Source organism: Corticium candelabrum, chromosome 8 (assembly GCF_963422355.1).
Source record: "Corticium candelabrum chromosome 8, ooCorCand1.1, whole genome shotgun sequence".
NCBI lineage: Eukaryota > Metazoa > Porifera > Homoscleromorpha > Homosclerophorida > Plakinidae > Corticium > Corticium candelabrum.
In genome coordinates this window covers 7,263,966-7,283,965 of record NC_085092.1, presented here as the reverse complement: position 1 = coordinate 7,283,965, position 20,000 = coordinate 7,263,966, and the positions used below count along the sequence as shown (strand labels likewise).

At 43.0% G+C, this 20,000-nt stretch overlaps 2 protein-coding genes across 2 annotated transcripts in view; both read right to left on the bottom strand.

The window, feature by feature from the left end:
• Window positions 1–3,486, bottom strand: part of LOC134182815 (mRNA export factor-like) — an 8,442-nt gene extending 4,956 nt beyond the window's left edge. Inside the window, exons 1-4 of the mRNA XM_062650260.1 lie at window positions 3,232–3,486; window positions 3,058–3,150; window positions 2,824–2,910; window positions 552–638 (exon numbers count right to left, since the gene is read on the bottom strand). Of these exons, the coding sequence (XP_062506244.1) occupies window positions 552–638; window positions 2,824–2,910; window positions 3,058–3,150; window positions 3,232–3,402 (438 nt within the window). The 5' untranslated portion in view covers window positions 3,403–3,486. The remainder of the gene's footprint in view (window positions 1–551; window positions 639–2,823; window positions 2,911–3,057; window positions 3,151–3,231) is intronic.
• Window positions 3,487–3,531: 45 nt separating this feature from the next.
• Window positions 3,532–20,000, bottom strand: part of LOC134183000 (uncharacterized) — an 18,401-nt gene continuing 1,932 nt past the window's right edge. Inside the window, exons 4-9 of the mRNA XM_062650444.1 lie at window positions 16,639–16,737; window positions 14,281–14,394; window positions 12,454–12,567; window positions 12,314–12,389; window positions 4,189–6,411; window positions 3,532–4,100 (exon numbers count right to left, since the gene is read on the bottom strand). Coding sequence (XP_062506428.1) covers window positions 3,772–4,100; window positions 4,189–6,411; window positions 12,314–12,389; window positions 12,454–12,567; window positions 14,281–14,394; window positions 16,639–16,737 — 2,955 coding nt within the window. The 3' untranslated portion in view covers window positions 3,532–3,771. The remainder of the gene's footprint in view (window positions 4,101–4,188; window positions 6,412–12,313; window positions 12,390–12,453; window positions 12,568–14,280; window positions 14,395–16,638; window positions 16,738–20,000) is intronic.

The window sequence follows — 20,000 nt, the reverse complement described above, 5'->3', positions numbered from 1 at the left end:
AAAACTTCCTGCCTAATAGTAGGTGATCTTTTTAGCTCTAGTACCCATGTTGAATTTGTGTTATCAGGTTGTCGAACGTCGATGGTAACACCATATCTGGCATAGATATGAATTAAAAATAAAAAATAAAAATAAAAAATCCGCACGCCTGTCTTTTTCCACTGCATGTTACCACAATCAGACAATTTTTTCGGTGTGCGGCCTTATGTATTTTTATTGTATTTTATTTATTTATTGTTTATTTATTATTTATTTATATATTTTTATTTTATTTGTTCATTTTTAATTGATTACTTATTTATTATTTATTATTTATTTATTTATTTATTTATTTATTATTATTTTATTTATTTATTATTTATTTATTATTAATTCACTTATTTATATTTTTATTTTATTTTATTTCTTTATTTATTTATTTCATTTATTTATTATTTATTCATTATTTTTATTATATCTCCAATCATAAATGATAAATACATAAATATATAAATAAATAATAAATAAATAATAAATTAAAAATAAAAGATACGAATGAATGTACTACAGACCTTGAGTGTTTTATCCCAACTGCCAGTCATCAGGCAGCTGTAGGACGAGCCTTGAATCCAGTGACACGTCTTGATAGGAGCATCATGCTACATCAACACAATATAAGATTCATTAAATGCGTTCGTCTGTCTGTCTGTCTTCCTGTCAATATGTCTGTTTGTCAATCTATTTGTCTCTGTTTGTCTGTCTATCTGTCTGTCCGTCTGTCTGCCTATTTGTTTGTACGTCTGTTAAGAATCATTTATTTCTTACAATCACACTATCATACATCACAGCAGAAACTACTCGACTAAAGCTAAATACTTTATAGTGTTCATAGGTAAGTGTATACATATTTTCTGAGGCAAAAGAGACAACTAAAAGTACACTAATGATAAAAGAATTGAGTGCTGAGTGACTCGGGAATCTGACACCCACCACACAACACATTCAATTTCTTCTGAATGACCCGTGCGTTGCACTTTTGCAGCTGCACTGAAAATCGTTTACGCCAGAAGTCCACAAATTCCGGTGCGTTTGGCTGACCAACTTCGTCTGATGAGAAAGCTGCTAGCTTTCGCAAGAAGTTCCTGGCCTCTTCTCCCCATGCACCGAAATGTTCGAATACCAAGGGGATGGCTTTGAGAACTGAAGTCCCAGGGAGCTTTTGTTGGCTGTATTTTGCCGCCTTCCTATTCTCTCGTTGTTTAGCAGCGACGCCTGTTCTATCAGCAGAGCTTGGAAATGCATCCGCACTCCAAGGGTGGGCTAGAGAGATGTCCAGGTCGAGGTTGGAAGCTGATTCAGAATCGAACATGACAATGTCAGGCCTGCAATCTGAAGTGACATATCTGTTCCTTGGCTCCCGTCGATGGTGGATTTGGAGGCTCCTGAGGCACTCAGACCACACCCCAGCAATTGATTCGTGAGACCAAATAGGGCCTCCACCGGTCTTGCATGTGAGTAGGTGGTATCCGCTGTCATCCAGTGGTGCACTGCAGTTGCATGCCTCTGACCAATGTGACAGAGAGATGGGCAATCCAAGCCTCACAAGCGACGCCAAGCGAAAATCGCAGGGTTTGAATGCGAAACCTTGTGTTGCAGGGATTGCATTTAGCCACGCTCCAGCTCCTTTTCCCTGTAGGGAATATAACCTAGAGGCATCTCTAGCCGTAGCAGAGTTATTTAATGAAAGTTGTAGTTGGTCTGCAAAGAACTGATTTGAAAGTCTGCTTTGAAGTTTCTTAGGATTTGCCAGATAGTCAGACAGAAGCTTGTTAGGAGGTATGGACTTGGCAAGGGCATCACCAACTGAACCAAATTGATGGTCAACCACGTTGTCAACCATGGGTATTACAGCAGGAAAACGAAGTGGGAGCTCAGCAAGTGAGTGTATCCATGAAGCCACGTAACCGAGTTTGAAGGTGGACGACAGGGATGACATACCAAATCCACCCAGACGTACTGGCAGTGATATTTGCTCCCATGGAAGAACCAACTCGGGGAAGCCTAGTACTTGTGAAAATGTTGCGCGCGTCATAGAGTCGTGGATAGAAGCAGCTTTCCTAATATTATTCGGATGTACAGTCCGGGCCAGATGGTCTAGCTTCGGCACGTGACAATGACGAAGGAGCAGGAGAGCACTTTGAGGGTCATTTAATTTTGGAAGATAGTCACACAAAGAAGACCCTGACTGAACGATCTGAGAGCAAGAAGACTCAACAAAAGCAGTAGAACCGATGGGAGTTCCGAGGAACATTGAGCCCTCAGATGTTACTTGAACGTAAGTATTAGCGGTATTGATGGTACCTGAAGGACTGAAGATCTCGCATTTGGAGTCTGAGACGGATAAACTGCCAGAAAGGAACATATCCTTTAGATTCTGGAAAGCTTCCAAGGTTTTGTCCGGATGACCCAATAGAAACACGTCGTCAAGGTAAGCTAGGATATGAATTTCTTGAAATCTTTCCTGGAGATCCCTCAGAATTGGATGAATTGCTGTGGCAAACAAGGCTGGACCAAGAGGGTCGCCTTGGTGGATGCCTTCTTCCGATGATATAGCGACTGCTGTACCACCCTCCATGAAGACTAGTGAGTTGAATCCACCATACATCTGTGATGCGTAATTGTATAGCTCAGGGAAGGACTGGCGTAGCTCGTTGAGCAGGTGATGTCTATTGATACGTCTGTTTGTCTGTCTGTCTGTCTACCTGTCTGTCTGTCTGTGTGTCTGTCTGTTTGTCTGTCTGTCTACCCGCCTGTTTGTCTCTCACACTCTAATCTCTCAACTACCTGAGCAACAGCAATAGCCTGATTGCTACTCAAATCCCACATCTTAGTCGTCTTATCACACGATGCTGTAAACACCTTCGTACCATCCTACACAACACATAAACACCCAACACTCCACAAACTCATCACACTCCAACAACAATAGCCTCGACCTCCCAGACCCGTGTAGCGCCAATTAAAAAATCGGCCAATTTAATTGGCGCTACACGAGTCTGGGAACCCGAGGCTACATACCGAATGCCAGCAGCAATCAAGCACAGGAGCCGCATGAGACTGCTGAGCCTTCGGCACCGACTGACCAGAGTCTTGTATCTCCCAACATCGAATCTAAAAGGTAACACAGTCACGTGACTTATAACGGCCACGCCCATCTCACTTGATTCTCGCTCTGCTTTTCTTATTTCTTACGTTATTGTCCCACGACGTTGCGACGAGAAAGTTGGCCTTGGGACTGAATCGTACGGAGCTGATGCTGTCGTCTGGCGGTTGTGTCACCTCGAAGTCTTTCATGGGGTTGTGTGGCTGCGATTGTGCTTGCGATCCGAAGAGGCCGCCTGTTGTAGCCGCTTGACTAAACATGATGGTGGAGATCGAAAGCGGATTTGAGAAAATCTATGGAGTGGAGGAGGTAACGCGCGTTGTACGGTTGATGAGTCCCGGATGTGATTACCTTCCAACGCAATTAAATTGTAGTAAAAATAATTAATGTTAATTAATTAAATAATAATGTTTACAATGTAAAATTAATGACTAGTTAATACAACTAATCACAAACCCTATCAGCAGTATGCATGCATGTCAACCATGTTCGCTTTTCGGATACATTGGACTGATATCTTACATACTTGACATACACTTATGAGCAACTCTCAGTTTGACTGACATCAAAACTTTTGACAACAAAAGATCGTCTTCTCTTATATTCCTGTGCTATGTAATAACAGATATTTAGTCACCTCTACTAATAACCTCTATTAAGTCATCTCCAAATATACGAGATGCCTGCTGTCTCATGCCCATTTTCAATAATGTTGAAACTACCAAGCGACATGTTGCTGCTTTGTCCATATTGTCACTCCACTTACAGAGTGCATCACGGGCCCTCTCAAATGGGTTTGAATATGTTTCCTTTATGACGGCAACTTTTGTTGTAGAAAACATTGTTGGTGATAGACGTGCTACAAACTCCGTCCAGTTGTGAGCAACTTCACCAGCAACTTCGACTAACTGATGAGCATTCAACGTGTCGTCAGGATTAGAGAGAGCAGTCTTAGTATCTGAAATAAACAAAAGATGTTTCAATGCCATACGAACATGCAACTACAGTAACAGAAAATTATAAATTCTTCAAACAGTCACACTCACCTTTCATTGAGTCACTAAACCAGATATCCAGAGTAGGAAACTGCTCTCGTGACACACGATCATTCTTCTGGTTCATCAAACCCTTTTGCTGTGGATATTTATCGATGCACACAAGAGAATCATCATCTATTGATTTGGCATCTTCAGCATCAGTTGGAGGAGGATTAATACAAACAGTGAACTTGAAGCCATCCAATCCTCGTTTCTTGGACTCATTCAGCTGATGAATAAGAAACTGACGAATGATGCTACATTGATGTTTCAGCTCATCACGAGAAAACACTTGACGAGGAGAATGTACTGTAGCAATAATGTAATGCAGTTCATGGTAAACCAGTTCAAGATCAAGCTCAAGATCATCATCCACATGAAAGACAGCATGACCTCTTTTTAGTTTGGGACGAGGATGGGCATATTTAGTGGCACAACGAGACACCAAGCGAAAGTAGATCGGCTCGGGAGTCGTGTCAAACCCATCAGGACGAAATATGAGAGAGGGAGGAAATCGAGTGGAACAGGCCATTTGTTGCCATACCGACTTGTCATCATATCTCTGTTCCAGCAAGCAAGGAACAAAGAATGACTGTCCAACCTTCAGAACAGCCTTCAGCACCTCTGGTGATGTGATCATAGGACAGATGACGTCGAATAGATGCAGCAGGTACAAGATGGACTCAAACTGACTTTCCTTGACACCTTTCTGCAGCAGCAGATAGTGAGCCAATGACCATGACATCATTCCTTCTTCCTTCAATTTCTTCAGATCTTCCCAGAAGCGTAGCGGCACATTGCTTCTATCGAGAACGGTAACAAAAACATTGAGAACACCAAACAGCCACTGCCGATCAGTAAAGACCTTCTTCTTTAACTCACTCACATCAGAATAAAATGCAATTGTGCTCAAACTTGATAAATACTGCAGTGCCGATCGACATTCTCTTCGTGTCATAATGTCACAGAATTTTCGAGCCAACTCACACACTTCTTCGATGTCCAGTATTTTGCCTTCGTTGTCATCCAGTTGAGACACTCTGCTCAACAATTTATCCAGAACTGCCCACGGCAAAGGAATAGCATCTCGTTGACTCCACAGTGACCGCACCATTGCTACAAATATCTCCTTCACCTTCGTTAGCACCGGATCCGGACTGTCAGTGCCTGATCGTGTGTTGTCAACACGAAAAGTCAGTTTGTTTGGGTTTTCTTCTGCCAACATCATGTGACCACCAAACTTGTTCTTCTGTACAATGTCTTGCAATATTTGTTCTTGTTCATCTAAGAATTTTGGATCCATGTCCTTTGTTTTGTCTTGTCTTGTCGACATGGCAAATGTAACTGGTGCTTGATCAATAAAGCCCTGACCAAGGAAAGGACCACAAGCCATTACTGGATGTGCCATCTTGATGGCATTCATGTAATAAGCCAACAGCTCACGTCTCGTTGTAGGGCCAAAACGTGGCATGACCAACTGCTCGCTTCCTTGTTCTTGTCGAAACAAACATTGAGGTATGGGATCTGCAAGACTCTTTGTTCCATCCATCACTATCATGTAAGCGGTTGCACTGTGCTGACTGTTGTCTGCCATCAATGCTGCGTGTGTCATCAGAAACTGCTCTTGACCGCCGCGATCACACACTGTGATCAACATCATCTTTTCACTTTTTTCTAATGCAGCTTTGTCACGACGCAGTTCCTCTGCTAACTTTGCTTGCTCCTCGGTTAATTCTTTACAAAACAACAAATCACGTAGCGGCTTCCTCAACTCTGTCGTGTTGCCTTCTTTACTACTTGCTTGTCTGGCTGTTGGTAAAGCTACCGTATTGGTACTACCTGCTGGCTGCTGTTCTACTTCTTGGATTGTCTCTTCAATAGCTTCCTCTCCATTGTTGTCTTGTGTCTGCTCTGTGGCCTCAACTTGTTGTTGTCTTGCAAGTAAGCCTCTGACAAGAACTTGATCAATGATCTCTTCTTTGTCTTTTGGTTTCAGTTCCTTCCAGTTCGTGTTTGGACCGCCTCCCGTTCTCATCACTTTCACGTCTGCTCCTACCGTACTTTCTCTCTTCTCTATAAATGGCTGATCTAGAAAAGCATCTCCCAATGTCGTCTTGCCTGCATCTTCTTCACCAAGCATGTCAATGTTCCCTCGCATTATTGGCAACTTTCCCTTTTTCACAGCAATTTCAAAATCAGCCTTAACAATCGGACCGAGACGATCAATAGCACCTGCACAGACAGAATGATAAAGACACTGACCTACAATAATGACTGCTAGAGACAAACTTGTACGACATCACTGAATTCAATGTACACAAATCTTTGCTACAATGAGATTGTAAAATAACATTACTAAAGTATATACAAAAATCTAAGCCGTGAAAAACAGCTTGCATATAGTAACTTTGTTCCAGTGGTCTGGCAGCTTCATAATACTGTTCGCATGGTGAGTCACCTGCTGGAGTCTTGTAGTCATGCGTAAAAATTCTTCAAACAAGTCAGTCAGGGGACCTGCAATCTGGGAATAGGTTGTGTGAGGTATGGGCATGACTACAGAAGGGTGGAGACAACATTTGCTGTGTAACTATCTATACCAGTGTCACAACTGGCATTGATGTGTTAAATGATTCAGCATGCATAAGTTCACGACGTCTCGTTATTTAAGTAGCGCTGCACACAGCTTTTCGAGTAAAGAACACGCTGTAATGTTCTTTGCTGCACAAAGTATCCAATCAAAGTTTGTGGCAGACAAGAACACCTTCACGATCCTATGCAACAATTGTCAAGGTCATCACGTTCCTCTTGCTCCCCTACTGCACCAGTTTCTTAATGTGGTGACCAAGAATGACGTCATTTGGCTGACTGCCTCTTCATCACTGGCACACAACATCACAAACAGGTCTCATTGATGTCAAAGTTTCTCTGCAAGTACCTGGTGATGTGCTGCCGAGAGAGATTGACTTGACACGCATCCACTTCTGATATTCAGTCAAGGCGTGCAAGACCCATTTCACCGCAGCTTCTCTAAGAAATGAGTGATTCCTCAGAATTTGATGGGCACATCCCCTTGACACCAAAACATCCACGGCCACATCCTCACAACTCAAACGTAGATCTTCATTCATAAAACCCTCACACTTTCAACATGATCGTCGTCTCTCGACTCACTAAAATGTCCAGTATGAGGCTCATCTTTGACCGACTGTCTCCCGGTGCCTCAGGAAATCTGGATCACAATATTCATATCACCATGCCAAATTTCCTACGAGAGTGAGCAAGGTTTCCAGGAATCTGCCTTAGGGTTAGGAATAGAGCTAGTGGCTGTGCTTGCTCTCTGAGACCGTGCAGCAGCGTCACAAGCCTTCTGTGGTTGGGTGCAAACTGCCAGTTGATATCAAACTTAATTAATTTAGACCGAGTAAATGGAAAAGTGACATAACTCCTTCATATCGAGAAACAACAGAAGCAGTAACTGGACATGGATGGGATATACGCATGAATAGTCTGCCTCTAATTAATGACCAAATTTCACATAGATCCCGAGAAATTAATGAGCAAACAGAATCTAAGGCAACGAAAAAGTTACAACACCCCAAAGTTTTGAAGGGTTCATGGCTCCACCATGTCCCCATAGCAATGCTGCTGGACCTTGCCTGACTTCCTAAAAAATTTGGGACTGTTGTGTTTGATTTCCTGCCATGTAGTATCTTCTGTGACAACAAAGTGAGTAAACTTTGACGGCTAATTACGTGATTACTAATAAACAATATGAGATAAAAATTTCAGCTGACATGTAATGAAGAACTCTAGTATATAAATGTGTAAGAAGCAGTGTTGTTGCTAATAATACAAACAGTTTATCAATGAGAGTCTCGAACTTTGAAATGACCCTCGTGAATAATGTCTATTGTATGATGTCATTAGTTAGTTTACATAGTAAACGTAGGTTAACATCAGGAGTAGAAGATTACAGAGGTTAGCCAAACCTTTGTAATGTCAATAGCTAGCGGTTAAACTATGTATCAATACAAATGGCTGTGAGAATGTTGCATTGTTCGGTTAGCATTGTCTAGCTGGTAGCTTTCTTGATATGAGTAAGAACACTAGTCGTACAACCCGACAAGCATCATCCCTCACTCTTCCTCAAGAAATTGCTTTGCTTTCAGACGTGTCAATTTGCTTGCTCCTAGAGCAATATCACCTTGTCTCCACTGGCTCCAGACCAGAACAAATCAAGAGACTGTCCGCTGCTCTCTTTCGTACTGACAGAGCAACTACAACAACTACAGAGCCGTCAGCAGCTTTATCCACGGAGGTGACAACGAAAACACCTACCATGGCCACGCAAATCGACAGCACATCGCTAAAGACTGTGATCCAGTCAGCAGTACAAGCATTGGTACCTGCCATGTCTGAAGCTATTCGTCCCATGCTCAGTCGTTCGAGATCCAGGTCAGGCTCTTCCCGCCACAACACAAGGGAGGGCCGTACCCAGACGTGAAGTCACAATCGTGGGAAAGAGAACAACAACAGCAGCCAAAGCTCTCGGTCATCATCAAGATCTCAATCACGACACAAACAACAGTCTAGATCGCCCATCCGCCGTCCCCGCACAAGATAAAAATCAAGTCATTCCAGCCCTCGCACATCTCTCGGCCACGCATGAACGGCAACAGGATCTAGCAATCAACCGGCATCCTGGATGCTATCTAGGAGGACAAAGAGGAAGATACTAGCACGTGAATATGTTGACTTTGACACCATACTTACTGAAGTAACGACTAACACAGGCGAGTCCCCATGGCAATGAAAGCCTCGGTATCCGGTCCAAAGCGCAGGCATGTCTGCGACATCGACTCGTGGCTTCAGGCTTGGTCTGCATACGTGACTACAGTCTTACTAGCGGACCCGCGTGAGATTACGAACTTATTGGCTACCAGTCTATAGTCGCTCAAGCTAGCTTGGAATACCGAAATACAATAGAGCCTTTCGTTATTATGCCAGCAGGACCACAAGCGCAACATGGGACACGATCAACCACCACATGTGGCTTTAGTGCTTCACAGGTCGTGCAGCAACCTCGATCACCTGATATACATGTGGCCAACCAGGTCACGTGGCAACAGACTGTGCACACACCGACCAGTCCTTTCGTCCCCCCCCCCCCCACGCAAGCAACCACATCTTCCGGTAACATCTCCAAACCCCCTTTGGGCAAACCCAAAATCTGCCGTCTCTTCAATGCTGGTAGATGCAAGAACCAAGCCTCACCTAGCCTGTGCAAATACCAACATGAATGTTTCATCTGCAATGGCAATCACCCTGAGGCCACGTGTTCCTGCAAAGGCACCAATAAACAAGCACAAACCAGACACTCCACTTCAGCCTGAGGTTTTTGCAATGTCACTACACAATCACCCTGATCGTTCGTTTGTTGAATCACTGCTTTGGTCACTACATCACGCTTTCAATCTTGGCTACACTGGTGCACGTTATTTTCATTTATTTTCCAACCTAAAGTCCACACTCGAGCACAAGGTTATTGTTCAGCAAGAGCTCGATTTAGAATGCAAACGCGGTCACATGGCTGGCCCTTACAACAAACCCCCTCTGCCAACTCTCCACTGCTCTGGTGTAGGTGTTGTTCCAAAGAAAAACCGTAGCTGGAGACTGATTGTGTACCTCTCCGCTCCTCATGGACTTAGTATTAACGACGGCATTGACCCGGAAGAGTACCACATGCGGTACAAGAAAATTGACGATGCCATTGCCTTCGTGAAACAGACCGGTCAGGGTTGATGCATGGCAAAGATGGACTTAAAACATGCTTTTCATTTGTGCTCAGTCCGCAGAGAGGATTGGGACCTACTGGGAGATTATTGAGACAGCCAATACTACGTCAACAAGTGCTTGCCCTTCAGTCTACACTCCTCACCAGCACCATTTAATCAAGTAGAAGACGCGTTTGAATGGATCCTAGTAAATGAGTGCCACATTAATCGTGTTCTACAGTATCTTAACGATTTCTTCTTTGTTGAACCTGACAACTCCACTTGCCATGCATCCATGACACGGGTGAAGGACAAAGCCCATCTGCTGGGCGTACTGATGGAGCCGAGCAAAGAAACAGGCCCGACTACAACCATAACTTTCCTAGGTATTGAACCTGACTCAGCGGCGCCGGTTACCAAGTTACCTCCTGAAAAACTGAGGAATCTGATGGATAAAATTCCCCAATGGCTGTCACACTGTAAGGCGACCAAGCGCGACTTACAATCCATAATCGGTAAGCTTAGTTTCGCATGCAAGGTCATTCCGGCCAGCCAAATTTTCTACAACCACTCATTGACCTGACTACCTCCGTCCGATTGAGTAATCACCATGTCTACATTAACAGCAAAAACTAGGAAGGATTTGCAATGGTGCTATCGCTTTCTCCCGTCTTGGAATGAGGTGGCAATGATGCTGGATGTTCGTCTCTCTGTATATACATGGAGCTCTACACAGATGCATCCGGTTCACACGGTTTGGGCGCATACCACAGTGGAGCTTGGTTCCGCCGTGACTGGCAGTTGCACTAGACACTGGAATCGGGAAAGTCTATAGCATGGCAAGAATTGTTTGCCGTCATCGTAGCCTGTTTGACACGAGGCAAGCATAGGTCTGGCAAGCGGGTTTCATTCCACTGTGACAATCAGGGCGTAGTCGACTTATGGCAACACGGCTCATACCGCTGCCCCAATCTCATGGCACTCGTCCGTTGCTTGTTTTTTACGGCGGCAAACACTAACCATACTGTCATTATTAGACATATAACTCCCACTCCTTGCCTTCCAATCACTATCAAGATCATGAGTCAAATGAAATCGGTGCTGCGAGAACGTCTTGAACTATCAACCGACGACTGTCAGATGTACTGGGCCGCATTTACCACGGCCTTCTTCGGCTATTCGGTGCTTGGAATGTACGGCTCCAAGCCCCAGCAATTGTAACAGAGACCAAAAGCTATTACGCCCTAATCTCACAACCAACGGCAATGGGTATCAGCTGCACATCAAGGCTTCTAAAACGGACCCGTTCTGCTTGGGCGTCGACTTATTTCTTAGATAGACACACCATTCAGTCTGTCTGGTAAAGACGTTGAAAAACTACCTGGCCCGTCCTAGAGCATCGAATCTACCACTATTTGCCCAAGAAGACGGGTCCTTTCTCACTCCTCTCTGTCTTACCTCTATAATTCGATATTTGCTTCACAAATTGGGGTAAAATGAAGACCATTACGGTGGTCACAGCTTCCGGATCAAAGCAGCAACAACTGCAGCCGCTGCTGGCCTGCCACATTGGCTGATCAAAACTCTCGGTTGTTGGTCTTCAGACTGCTACCAACGATACATCCAACTGAGTGGCAAGGCCCTCTCTTCTGTGGCAAACACGCTCGCTAAAGCCCACATTCCTACCAACTTTCCATCGTGGTCCGCTGACTGACATCTGTTTTCTTTCACATTTACTTACGATAGAGACAGCTAATACTCATATATGTTGAATTTGATGGGCAAAGGTTGTATCCCAGCGCCCTGGTACACACAGTCTCCTGGCTCTCTTTGGGAAAGCGTGTCATTAGGAAAGGGGCCTCGTTCAGACCAGTCTCGGCTCAACATTACTACTCAGGTTGCAACGTCAACACAACTAACATCTTTGGCACAAGGCAGTTGTCTCACAAACATCATTAAACGGAATGAGTTCTGTGATAGTGTGTTGAGCCTCCAATGTCAACTCCACTGACCTCTTGGGCTCAAGCGAGGTGCGAAAGTATCCAACGTCAGCTTGACTGACCTCTTGAGCTTGAGTACCTTGTTGGTTCTAATGGGCATTGATCCTCCAACATCACCCAGAGTAACCTCTTGGGTTCATGCCACTTGTGGGAGCTCAGCGTATGAGCTGACCACTCTGGTTAACCCATTGTTCACAAATCAGTCACAACCTAGCACGTTGCCCCATTGAAGCCCACACTATCTCGTGTCTATGCGGTATCGCAACTAGCGGGCATGTTGCTTACAACATAGTAGTGTATTACGAGTGATGTTAATGTCTATTGTATGATGTCATCAAATGTTTCTATTGTCTCACTTACTTGGATGATCGTTGTCAGCAACTGCAGTTGTACTATCTGTGATGTTTGATGCTGAATTTCCAGCTGCAACAGAACTCTAACATCACACACAACCACTAATCAATACACACAACCTATACTGTGTGACAATCAGCTCATACATTCTCATTCAATTCTTTCAAGTAAGAAATAATACGAGAACGATTTTCTCTATCTGAATCACTCCGATCTTTTTGCAACCGTTCTTCTGCAGCTTGTAATGGTGTTTGTCTTTTCTGTCCAATAATAGACAGTATCATTAGTGCAATGAAACATAACAATATCACACAGAACAAAGTACATATAATCAATAAATAGTTAACCAGAAGATTATCCAGTACATACACAATGCACAATCAGCATAGCAAGTGTGTGATAAAAGTGAATGTTAGAACGACAATATGAATAAGACAAATGTCATGCAGTTGACTAAAAATCTCTTTAGCTGTTGTGCCACACAGTTGTATAGCAACTCATTCTAGTACTGCTCACACATTCATTAAGACAACTGATGTTCACTGCTGTTTCAGTCATCATTCACAATCAACACGTAGCCATGTCATATGCTGTCGTGTGACTGACCAATGAGGATAATAATTCATTACTCTCCATGAATTCCAACATCATAATCATGACTTCAAACAAAATCATTATCAATGTATGATTTCACTAAATACAGTCCCACATCCATGCAGTCACACCACCAACTAACAACATCATCACTTCACCATTATAATTTACAATACCACTCTACTACAATACAAACAATGTCCCTCAATGTCCTTATCTAATAATGTTTCTTATAACTAATTAACACCAGCAATGACAATGAGCATATGTGCTGCATCCCAATTGTCCATCCGTCCCTTGCTCCGTCTATCCGTCCACAGAGATATTACTGTAACCCTAAAGCATGCGTGTCTCCAGTTAATGACTGCTCACATCTGTCATCTTTTATCATGCTTAACACGATGCTCACAAGAACACCATGCTTTAGAGCGTTGCAACGTGATTTGGGTCGCATTGGGAGGGGTTCACAGTAGGGGATGCGGTACTGTATAACTCGAATGCTGAACACCGTTCGGTGCGCCGAACTACATTGAACCATATGATCATCCGAAGCGCCAGATCAATAACATCACAGACAAAACCGTCCAGATCGTCGGACACAAAACACATCCAAACCGGAGCACTAGTTCTAAACCACCCGGAGCAAAGGGTTTCTTGACCGCCTAAGGCACCAGGCTTCAAATCCAAGTAGAGCCCACCCAGTCTGTAAGGCTGGACTCACTTACGTAACCGTACCCCCCCCCCAACCCCATTCCCTCCAGAGTTCAGCCTGCCAGACCCAAATGCAACTTAAGGCAAGCAGAGACCAAGCCAGAGTCCCACGGGCAGACGTGGCTGCCACTTGCAAAGGGATTCTCCTGAGTGTATCCGCTGAGGTGCGGACGCAGCATCGATAGCAGTTGCTAGACCAGCGACCCAATGTCTGGATCAACCAAGGGGCAGACCCGCAGCTGCAGCAGTTGTTGCTGCACCGATGCAGAAGCTATGACGCGTGTAGAGTGCCTCCTCGATGCCGGCTGCATATAACAGTAAATGCAGACGAGTGGTAGACGATCTGTGAGTTAAGTACACACCATCAGCACGTCGAAACAATGGCTCACCAAGAGTGCCTTCACGAATTGCCAGAAATCGGTGTGGAGCTCGAACTGCGCAGACAGAACACCCAGATGGATAAATGCAAAAGGTGTGGCCCAGATGGAACGGCTCTGTCTTTATTTATCTGTTTGTTCTTCTTGCAACATTTCAGAATATCTTTAACTATTAGGCAGAGTTCACAATCACTGCTGTCACCATTTATAGATTAAGCTTCACCAAATGTGAGCTACATACTCCACATTAGCAAGACATACTGTAAATAAACACAACAAATGTACACTTACCTTGTTCACTGTTGACACATCAGCTCCTGATGATATCAACAACTTGACAATTGACAGATGAAAATCATGACAGAAATACGATAAGCAGGAAAGATGTAAAGGTGTTGATCCATCCTAAAACAAGCAGTTGAAATGAGATACAAAAAACAGTAAACAACAAGAGATTATAGTAAGTAAGCTGCTCACAACACACGTGCATGTCAAATTCTGTCACATTGCCATTGCAACTTTGTCATCACTTAATCTTTCTTGACAACACGACACCCAAATTAAAGTGTTTGCTCATGCATCTAATAATTGGCGAGCAAAGCGAGCCTCTCTCTTGTCATTTCAATTGAGCTCGAGATATATTATATTTATATATTTATATATTTATATATATGCGTACGTCAGCACTTGTCATATGGATTTACGGCAGAAAAGAAAGACAAATCGACAAAACGACGATGCCAGATGAATGCAATTTTGACTCCGTAACATATGCGCTAAAATTAAAGCAAGGGACCCTTTTCGAGGGGTCGACTTAATTGTAATTTCTTGGCGAGAAGAGTAAAACGACTCTCGATTTTGCTCTCTTACGCGACTAACGAGCAAATGAGACTGATACGTGACAAACGGAATGGAAAAGAAAAGCTAAAAGAAGAGAAAAGTCTGTTTTTTGAGTTTCCGCGCGTTACTTTGACAGATATTATTGCTACGCAACCATTATCACATGACTACGCGACCATTGTTACGCGACTATCTCAGTAAACGAGTGAGACGATTGAAGCGTGAACGAAGAATTGAAGACAACTACAGTATTTTGCGTTCAATTATCCGAACTCGGCGTTCAATTATCCGATTCCGGCAATCAATTATCCGAATTGGGCGTTCAGTTATCCGATTCGGGCATTCAATTATCCGATGTTCTGTCCTAATTAGAAGTAGCAAATATAGAAATAATTATTTTAGTCACACATTTCTTTCATGACGTCTTTCTATGATGCTCACTCACGTTTCAGCTGAACAATAAATAATTGATTCAAGAAAAGTGGGAAGGCGAAGTAGTGAAATTCGAGCTCTAGATTAGCTAAAAACCCACAATGACGCATGATGGACTGTTGTATGGTATCACGAAAGAGACGCTGTTTACAAAGTATGCAGATTGCACCATGATTGACAGAGCAAGGCGTTGTTGTAGGCTTTGTAGATATGTAGATTTAGTTCGCTCTCAACAGCTTAGTTAGACCTCCGCGGAGACGTGGGACACCAAGATTTGTACAAAGGAAATTATTGTACAACACAAACCAAAAAAACTTCACGCTAAAGTCAAGATTAATTACAAAATTATTGCGCTTAGACAGCTGATGAATGATGATATTTGAGCGGCTGCCCAACCGCAGACTATGTAGGTTATTCAGTTTTCCATGATATTGCACAACAGCCGTAAGCAACGGATAATTGAACGCCTGAATCGGATAATTGAACGCCCAATTCGGATAATTGAACGCCAAATACTATAGAAGGGCAACTGAAAGTCTGTTTCTTTAGTTCCCGCGTTTGTTTGACAGAAACTATTGCTACGTAACGCAACCATTGTTACACAAATTATCACTCAATAGGTAAAGACAGAACACCATCGCTCGCAAGACACAATGCTAACCGAGCATTTACTAGTTATTAGTGTTTGAGGGTGGTTTCAGTTAGGGTTACTGATGATATTGACATGTGCATTAAAGTACACAGATATTCCTTAAAGAAAGTCTACTTGAATCAGCATGCACAACAGGTTCATCACATAAACACACTAGTCCTTACAGCACATTCACACGAGCACTTGTAACTGGGCAAATACAAGTCAGCATGGGTTGGCTAGCTCTGAAAGGTTGTGTGAACATGAGACGATCTAAGTCGTGTTGGAATGGCCCACCTCAAACAGCAATGCCAGAACAGTTTGGCTCACCTTGGCTCCCCTTCACCATGTGAACAGTAACCAAGCTGAACTGTAGTCTCACATAACCAGACCCTTTCCCCTTTGACTGATGTAATGCTATCGAGAAATTTGCAGGCAGATTGTAGCCGATCCATAATCAAGGAAAGGTAGCGCAAGTGTTTCAAACACACATGTGATCGTCCATAGCTTAGCAACAGACACACCCACTAAGTGAGCTGCATGGCTTGCTTTTTCTGAACGCTGTGTGAACAAGGGGATGGCTCGACTCGGCTTGGAAGGAACTCGCGTGGAAATTAGATGACTGACAGCAAATTAAGAGTGATGACTGCATGCTAGACTTTTAGGTAAAGAGTTGTGACACTCATTCACATCATTTCTCAATTCGCAAAATACACACAAATACTATTGCATACAAATACACTCACATTGTCCTTGACATCTTTCTGACATCCTGCTGACAGCAATTTCTCAACAATAGACAAAAGACCTTCCTCACAAGCAAAATGTAGAGCTGTCCGTCCACCCTACCATTGATAAGAGACATCACATGTTATTATCAGTGAGTACATTATGAATACATGCATCTACAAGTATCAACACCAACTGACTATAAAAATAGCACATCAACCTCACATACAACTCACCTCTGTCCTTAACCAAACACAATTCCACAATGTAACCTCAATACTCTAATCCTTTAACTGTTACACAAGCAAACACTCAAATTGGTAGCCACATACAACATTTTCTATGTGTAATTTAATATTCATCTAAAGTAAATCTAGTAAAATCAAGTCATCACTAAACCAGTTTTTGTCAAACTTTTTCAATACAGTAAGCACATTTGCCATAGAACTTCATCCCACCCTCCTGTTCAGCATCAACAAACAAACAAACAAACAAACAAACAAACAAACAAACACAAGTGCACATACAATGCAAATACTGTTACAGTAGACTCTAGGTAGCTACAAGAGAAAAAAAGGATATCACCATAAGCTTACTCTAAACAAGCTAAATTGACTTCCAGCCTGTCTGTCAAGTTGCTATCTATGTTTGTACACCTGTATGTTTGTAAGGGTGTGTCATGTTAGGAGCCAATCAGTAGTCATTTTGAGACACATAAAATAGCTGACATAACACTAGCTTGTCACCTTGAATCACTCTTGGGAATTTGTTGAGCCAATCAGCAGTCCCTTGGGACACCAACAATAGGTGACATAACAATCCCCGCGCATTATGACAAATAGGCTGAGATGTTGTATCCATAGCAATAAAGTTAATAAGGTCAAACTGTTGTGGAACTGAGAAGTACAGAGTAAAGGTTGAGTAATAGTTGTACAGGTCTGTTAATTTTTACAAAACAAACCAATTCCTCGTTCTTCAAGAAGCCAAGGGAAGGTCCCATGGGATACTGTTGCACATGACCAACATATGTCATACACAATCTTCAAGAGAGCAATATGTTTTAGATGTAAGACTGATGATGAATGATCGATGTAGTCTAGCAAGAAAGATTCGTAGGAAACGTTAAAGCTGCTTTGTTTTGGATCCTGTCGCTAAATGTCGCTTCACAGTTATTTCCCATGGAGATAGAAAAGACCTATGAGATCTCTAGCTATGGCAAACTAACTGAACGAAAGATGATAGCAATGGCTCAATGAAAGCATGATACTGTGGTAATCGCGTCCACCTCAATAGTTATCTTCAAGTGATGCAAGTGCGCTACATCAGAATTGAGAAATATCGTGGACAAGCCCACTTTGTGCAAGAGTTATGCAGATATCATGCATGTGCATGTGCTGAATTCAAAATATCTATAGTGTGGGACATTGATGATATTAAGTTAATTATCTTTAATCACATCAACAGGAACCCTGCTTTTTCAAAGAATTATACATTAATTCTAGCAACAAGCTAATGATTAATTAATAATAATGATAATAAATAGACAAAAATTAATAAAATTTACAGTAATATTCACAATAAATACACACACACACGAATGCATGTACGCGTACACATGCACGTGCATGCACGCACACACACGCATGCACACACGCATGCACGCACACATGCACACACGCATGCACGCACACATGCACACATGCATGCACGCACGCACACACACACGCACACACACACACACACACACACACACACACACACGTATTTTGTATCCAACAAAATACGACATTCTTCAGTCCCACCGATTCATTGAATGTTCCTACATAAACTTGCTAGTACAAGATTTCTCGTAAATCAGAAAAGCACATCTACTAAACTGTGTTGCTAAGAAAACTTTTTGTGTTGAGTTATAAGTGGATGCTAGAACTATAATATGTGTAGATCTAACACCATAAACTACATCATCTGTCATCATCTTCATCACCACAACCACTACTACCATAATCATCATGTCATTTTCATTGAGTTAACTGCAATCTTGTGCACTTACAACAACCTCTTAACAAACAATAGGTGTGGTTTACGATGTAGTGTGTGTGTATGTGGCATAGTACACAGCCAACCGACCTGACCTTCCAAAGTGTAGCAGCTCTGCATTCAGCTGCTTAATTACACATCACAGTTTAATACCCCATTCACACGAGCACAGTTCCAAACTGGGCCGAGCCGAGCCAAGCCAGCCCGAGCTAGTAAAGCAAGCCAGCTCTTGTTCACACAACGTGTAGAGAAAGCGAGCCAGCCGCTATAGTAAGCGTGTTCCTTGGTGCGCATGCTAGCTATGTTGTTTGTAGAGACAATGTACACCCATTCGTAAGTAGCCTCGGCCTCCAAGACCCGTGTGGGAGGACGATTATGAATCGGCGCTACACGAGTCTGGGACGCCCAAGCTAGTTCGTAAGTGTCCTGCTCCCTTCATTTGTTCCGCTAATTTGACGTAAACTTCCCTGTTTCTAGCACAGCCTTCAATTTGAACCTGGATGCTGCCCTCACCCCACAATGTTATGACGTACAAGGTTTCGTGTTCTGACCACGCCATTTTCGTATGTATTGAGCATGCGTGGCCATCAGACAGGCTTGGCCCGCATTCACACGACGATTTGAAGACGCGCTGAACCGGGCCAACCCGTGCTGGCACGGCAAGTTGTGCTGGGCCAGGCCAGCACGGCTCGGCATGGCTCGGCCCACATTCACAGGACGATTTCATTCAGCACTGACCCATGCCAGCCCGCGCTGGCCCGGTTAGGAGAGCTCGTGTGAATGGGATATAACACTCGTATGTGTCATACAAGCCTCTTACATCATCCATCCCTATTAACTGCATACAAACACCTATTATTACATTGTTGTGTCTAATGCTGCACAACAACTCGACCATCATGGTTTGCTGATATAAACAGTGAAAGTAAATCTTGCCAATAACATTCTATCCAGTACAACAAACCTCCTGTAGTTGCATTGTAATATAATCTAATGTATTATCCATAACACAACATATAAACAAGGAATAAGTGAAACAACACACACAACAGTTACTACTTCATGCATTTTCCTAACCCCTTCAAACGTGCATCCTCATCTATTGCATAAATTTAGCCACGGCCCCAAAAAGGCGTGGTTAAAGTTGGTGATGTAGGTGATGTTATATGTTGACCCTAACCCTAATTGGAGCTCACCAAGACATTAAATTTGGACAATACACTGTACAGTCGAGTTCCCGCTGTAGGCATCAGGAATTGTGTTGTCGTTTTGCATTTATATGCACGCACTCCTACTGTTTTGTCTGCCATCACTGTACTATGATTATCTATCTATCTCACAC